This window comes from Myotis davidii, unplaced genomic scaffold (genome assembly GCF_000327345.1).
Source record: "Myotis davidii unplaced genomic scaffold, ASM32734v1 scaffold1149, whole genome shotgun sequence".
Taxonomy (NCBI): Eukaryota; Metazoa; Chordata; class Mammalia; order Chiroptera; family Vespertilionidae; genus Myotis; species Myotis davidii.
In genome coordinates, this window is record NW_006300370.1 from 493,807 (window position 1) to 500,240 (window position 6,434).

Sequence of the window (6,434 nt, forward strand, 5' to 3'; positions counted from 1 at the left end):
TTACATAAAAGGGTACAGTCTTTTTTTTTTTCACTTTTATTCATTTCAAACGGGCTGGATCCGGCCAGCAGGCCGTAGTTTGCCCACAGCTGCTCTAGCCACTGAGCCAAACCGGCTAGGACTGGACTAAGAAAAAGTTTAACATGTTTCTATATCTTGATTTAAAAATAAAATACAACCTGCCCCCTGGTGGAGGGGGAAGAGTGTGTGTGTCTCAGAAAGCAAGAGAGATAACTGTTCCGGGTACAGGTTCTGAAAGAGAACGGGACATTTTAGTCGGAGAGGCCGGAGCCAGGGAGCTGGGCTCGCTGTGCTGGGCTCGGGCAGGAGAAACCCTATTTTAAGTTTGAACACTATAAACAATGACTTATTTCCACCACAAAACAATCCGATTGGGTTTTTCTCCATAACTTTTAAGAAATGCCTATTTATAGACAGAAATTGATAACAGAACATTTCGGAACAAAAAGTTTGGGACAAATCTCATTAAAATAAATTTAGAAAGGGTGACTGTCAGTAACATATGACCCTCATTCATCTTAATAAAAATATAAAAATAGTTATGTAACAAATCAAAATGCACAGGGTACTGAAAACATCATTTGAGGTACAGTGAAAGTGAATAATGTAGAGAGGTAATACTGTCTAGCTTTTTAACTAGTTAATGTCTACCCTGGAAGCCTGTATCTAAAAAGACTGGTGAAAAGTTACAGGGGTCAAGGGAAGATTCTGTAAAATCGGGCACACACACTGGAGATAGCAAAGAGTGAGGAGTGTAGAGACAAAAACTGTGTCCTAGGAGCTCTCTGGAGAAATAGCCCCCCGGGGCTGAGGGCAGGGCTGGCTGGCACAGGAGAACATGGGATGCCCAGGTGTACAGCCCAGGCTGGGTCTACCATCTACCCATCTGGTGGGTCCATTTCCCTCTGACAACCATTACTGAATCAAACACTATAGAGGAGAATTTCCATGCAACACCTTTGAAAGGTTTTATTGTGGGTTTGTTTTGGAATTGACTTGGTTTCATTAGGCAGGTCTTGGAGCATTCCCTTCGGGTGATGAGAGAGCACTGAGTTTAACTAGGTAGTCACAACATTCCTGAAGGAGGCGAGTTAAAAAAGAAAGGTTGGCTAAATGAGGCTTAAAGCTGAGGTGGTGCTCCGAGGCTCCTCGAGCAAGTCTGCTCCCAGGTGAACTGCTGATGGGCAAGGGAAGAGAGAGCCAGAAAGGTAGGGAAAAGAGCTGAACCACCAGGCTGCCTGAAGGACACCTGAGGACACGAGCCCCAGGGCCAGAAGGACATCCCCTTGGGAAAGGGTCACATATCTGCAGCCCTCCACTTTCTACAACCAGAAAATGGAATCTAACGAGCACCTACATGACTAAACCTATGCTGTGGCAGCTTAAAAAATGGCCACAGGTTCTTTGCCGTTTCTCCTGTGGGATCTATTGTCGGCTCTTTGAATCGGGGCTATCCTGGTGACTTGTTTTGACCAAGAGAATATGGTGGGGGGGGGTGCTGTGTGACTTCTAAGAGGTCTCTGAAGGCTTTGCTACTTCCTCTCAATTCTGCCTTCAGATAACGGGGCCTCCCAGCCATCCCAACTGAGTTCCCAGACATGTGAGTGACATCACTGTAGACCTCCCAGCCTCAGATGAGGAGGACCTGTCAGCTGACTATAGAAGAGCCGCCCAGTTCACACTGTTGTGAGAAATAATAAATCATTGTTTTAAGCTATTACATTTGATGGTGGCCTGTTACACAGCAATGAGTAACTGAAGCATACGTATATCGTGTTAATATGTACTATGCTGATATAAATAAGTAGGTGGATGAGATCTGAATTCACATTCATTGAGACCTGAATTCATATTCATTGATATATTTCCTTGACTTAAAACACACACACACAATCATCAAAAAAAAAAAAAATGCAGTGAGAGCACAGGACTTTGAATCAAAGAACGTGGGCTCAAGACTTGGAGCTGCCCTGTCCCTTGTACCAGAGAACATTTATGATTGTGCACAAGTCATGTATTTCTCAACCCGTTTTCATGTCCGTAAGTTCCTCATGGAGCTGGATGACAATAAAATGAGAATAACCAAAGCGAATGCTTTGTAAACAGCAAGGCACAGTACACAGTTAAGCTGTCTTTGGTACTGCTACCTACGTGCTACTTACAGAATTTTTTGTTTTTCCTTCTCTGCAAAGACGTCATTGGGATCAAAGTGACTACCCGAACTGTCTGGCTGTAAGCTTCCTTTTGCTTGGAGGTGTTTGCACGCACACATACAAAAGGCCTCCCAAAGACATTCAAGTGCCATGAGCCACATGGACAGTCCCATGTCTCCTTCTTGTCATCATGCAGTGCTCAGGCCCAATGTATAACCCAGCGCGCTCACTCCCTTCCACTACCTTCTGAAAGGTGTGATGAGCTGCCACAGAGCTCCCAACACGGTCCAGTGCCAAGAGAAGAGAAAAGGATGGAAAGAATTGGCAGGGAGCCTGGAAACCTAAACCAAGCCAAGGGAGGGAAGAACTAAAAATGGTTAAAAGCTAATTATATCACATAAGCATGACGTCTGAACAGGATGAAACACCGCAAAAGAGGGAAACACAGGATGATGGGCCATTATGAAAAAGAAGAGATGCAGCCAGGAACGACGGCATAACCTGTGCTTAGAAAGGGCAGGGGGAGGTGGGAAAACCAGAGTGGTCAGGGGCAGACACGGAAGGGGATACCCACGTGTGAAAGGCACATCTAGAGCCAGTGTCTGTCACGTGTGAGGGCTCAATTCATGAATGAACGAATAACTGAGTGAATGACTGAACTGAAAAGAGACAACTCTAAAAAACATTAACAAATTGAGCGAGGACTCACCCCGAGACAGGGCAGCAAACGACCTGAACAGGTGACATAGTCTCACTGGGAATGGCAATTCCATTCAGATGGAAATGAAGGAGGGAGAGGATTATTTTTTAAGATACGGTGGGAGAAAGTCCACACATTCCTTTTGTAGTCTGTGGAAGGCATAATACATCCTTACAAAAAGGGTGGTTACTCTCACCCAAGGTGAGTCTCAACTGCCAAACTTTGGTATTTCATCTGATGCTGTCCTAACTGCACAGGGCCTTTCCCCTCTGAATTCTCCACATAATCAGTGTTATCTAAGATGGCTCTAAATTCTTAGCAATGCTCTTTCCAATTATGCTGGTAAAGGTCAAATAATCATAACAGGATTTTACATGCTCTACAATGATCTTCTTTATATCTAAACATCATGCTTATCAGAGCAAATTTTGACCATGGTTCATACATAGGAACAAAGTTACGTTGTTTTTTTGTTTTGTTTTTCCCCCCTCTTAAAATACTACCACTATTACTACCTACGAAGCTCTCTTCTTTCTATTTCCATTTCCACATGATTGTTTGGGTTTTTAATTCTCTTGTCAAAGTATGACTTGTCTGTTGTCCTCCCTAGAAAGGAGGAACCTATGTAATATGCTAAACTAGGTTAAGCCACAGTCTGAACATATTCTGCACTTAGCAATTATTCAGTATTTACTGCATGCACAGAGGAAAAGAAAGACACAATTTCTGACCTTAGAAACATCCTTTTGTTGGTGAGACAAGACTTAATACATGTAACACCAAGAACAATGCAAGGAAGTATATGATGAACTGCCACATGGGCAGGTCTATTTTGGGAGTTCCTACGGGGTGGGATGGGAGTTGGCTGAAGCATGAAGACCTTTGTGGGTAAAGTGGGATTTAATTGGAGTCCTGCAGGATGAAAAATATTAGAAAAGGTGGAAGGGAGAGATAAAGGCACCCTGTGCTTTGAAAGGTGAGTTTGGTGTTTGGAATGGATGGTTTATAAAGTATTGAGAACTGGGCCATTAAGAAGGGGGTTGATGAAAAACTGCAGGGTTTTAAAGTGAGCCAAGGCAGGAAGATAATTTTCCTCTTCTTCAACATATAAGTCATTATGCCTACGAGCGGGCGCATTTGTTTATTCATTTGTTCGTTCGTTCATTCATCAATAAATGTAGGTTGGTATACATCAAATCCTATTCCAGGTACTAGAGCCTCTAAAATAATCTCTTCCCTTGAGAATCATACAGAGTGGGGGGAAAGCTGACAAAAAGAATCAACAATGTTATGTATTATTCAAGTGCTATGATAAAGAGATGCACGGGAATTAAGTTAAAAGGGAGCAGAGGAGGTACACCTAAGTCATCCACTGGGGCTGAAGACTAAGAGAACACTTTGGAGAGAGGGAATTGCAATCCAGAAGGAGTGAAAGCTGTGCAAATGCAAAAGGCAGGGAGCGTGAGAGCGCTCGGGGAGGGGCCATGTCAGGTGGAAACACAGGATGTATGTGGAGAAGGGGCGGGGGCGGGAAGCAGGGGTCACCGACTACCTAAAGCACAGGAAACTAAAGAGCTGTGAGAACTTAGCCCTTCCCTGCAAATAATTTACAGCGGGAGCCTGAATTACTTCCTTCTCCACGTTCCCCATCCTTTCATCAGAGGCACCTTCCACTGACCACGCCTTAGTTCCGAATGCAAAGTCAAAAAACCACGTCCCTACAGTAATAACCATCCTAAGGTTTATGTTTACCAGACTCACAGGAGCTTGGAGAGAAAGACGGACGGCTTCTAGCTGAGCCTCCTTTCCAACATCACATTTCTTCTAAGCATTCCTGGCAGGTGGCCATCCAGACAGAAAGAACCGTCTCCAGCTCCAGGGAGCTCAGACTATCTCAGGAAGCAGCCCAATTCATTACAGCACATCATTAGCTGTGAGAAAATGTTTCTTCTTCAACGGAGATTAAAGAGGTCTTCCCGTAGCGTCTACCCACTCGGAGCCCCTGGCGTGCCTCCTACGCGCAGATGGTCCTACATTACCCCGATCGCAGTGAACGAGGGCTGTCCCTTTTCCTTACTGCGGACTTGTTCACTAACGACTGGCTTTGTTCTGATTAACTGGGTTCTGGAATATCCCACGCCACCTTCCTTTTCATAAAGACCTTGAAGGGATATCTGCTTTCAGCGATGCTCCACTCCCTTCCTTTATTGATTAGTAATACCCTATGTTTGCACGATGCTTCACCCCTTTCCAAGCATCTGCACGCAAATTCTCCTGTCACCGTATCATAAGAAGGGGCTGTGCCACTATTACATTATCTTCACAGAAGCCTTTGCATCTGTTTTATGATACAGTGTAAGGAACAGGGAAGTCATGTCAAATATGTCGGAGAAAATTTCAGGGTCTCGGACAGGACAAAGGTGAGGCAGTGTTAAAGAACTCATGTATTTTAAGACAAGAAAGAAGACAGAAGTAATTATCAGAAAAGTCTGGAAAGTCTACTCCAGTTACGGACAAATAATGGGTACTTACCTTCACTAAGGATCAGAGATACTCCCAGCTGCATAATCACAACTATTCATGCAATGAACACAGGTGCCAAGTGCCTGGCACTGGGACTGAGGGAGACAGAGTGAAAGGAGGCAGTGTCTGGATAGTAAGTGTAGAGCAGAAGTTGAAAGGAATGAGATGACTTAGTCTAAATGACGTCTTAGTGGCCTGGGGAAGGTCATGGCAGAGGGCGAGAGAGCATCTTAGAAGGAGCAGGATGTAAGCCCCCCGTTTCTAAGCAGGGTCTTCACAAAAGCCAAGCCCAAGGGCTAGCTCTATGGTGGTGCCAGGAAGCCCCTCATTACAGACCTGCAGCCCTTGACGCTCGGGGATGAGCCCATCCTATAGGCTAAGTGGATGTCCTGCTGCTACGACTAGAATGCCAGCCCTTTTCCTCCCCATCAAGCCAAAGAGAGATGTGTTTGTTACTCCAGAAAGTACTGCAAAAACAGAGACTCCTCTTTGCCTCTGCCAGCAATAGGTCTGGCAGATGTGATTACAAATTTTAAGAATCCTTGGGGAGAACTCCATGATGCAGGGTTTCATCCTAGTGGTCACAATGGTCAAGCCCCTATAAGAGTCACTGCAGAGGATCGAATGACATGCCCGCTCTGGATGGACACCTCGCTGCCTCCCTGGCTACCTCCTGAGGGGCATGTCTGCCTGGACAGTTCCCAGCCTGCAGAAGTGCATGGCACCCCGATATGAAGGGTCTGTGAGGATTAGTGACTGCCCCTGGGAACATCTGGCTTGGATCCGAGGAACCACACGGGTAAATACCAAATTGTAATAACAGTTCAGTGACTTCTCCGCAGAAACGGGAGAAGATCAGGTTTCCCTGGTTGTTGGGGAAAACAAACTGCATGCTTGAAACTGTGCCTCCCAAGATGCTAACATACACGACAGGAGGAAGCTCATAAACGGAGGACAGACCAACCTTGTTGGCAGCGTGCAGCAACCGTCCGCTGTGAGTCTGACTTGAGTTTCGTAGCTATCCAGGGGGCACACGG

The 6,434-nt window shown here is 45.3% G+C and overlaps 1 protein-coding gene across 1 annotated transcript in view; it reads right to left on the reverse strand.

The window, feature by feature from the left end:
- CRIM1 (cysteine rich transmembrane BMP regulator 1 (chordin-like)) overlaps positions 1-6,434 on the reverse strand; it is a 136,350-nt gene that overhangs the window by 87,427 nt on the left and 42,489 nt on the right. The window contains exon 4 of the mRNA XM_015572572.1: positions 6,362-6,426. Coding sequence (XP_015428058.1) covers positions 6,362-6,426 — 65 coding nt within the window. The remainder of the gene's footprint in view (positions 1-6,361; positions 6,427-6,434) is intronic.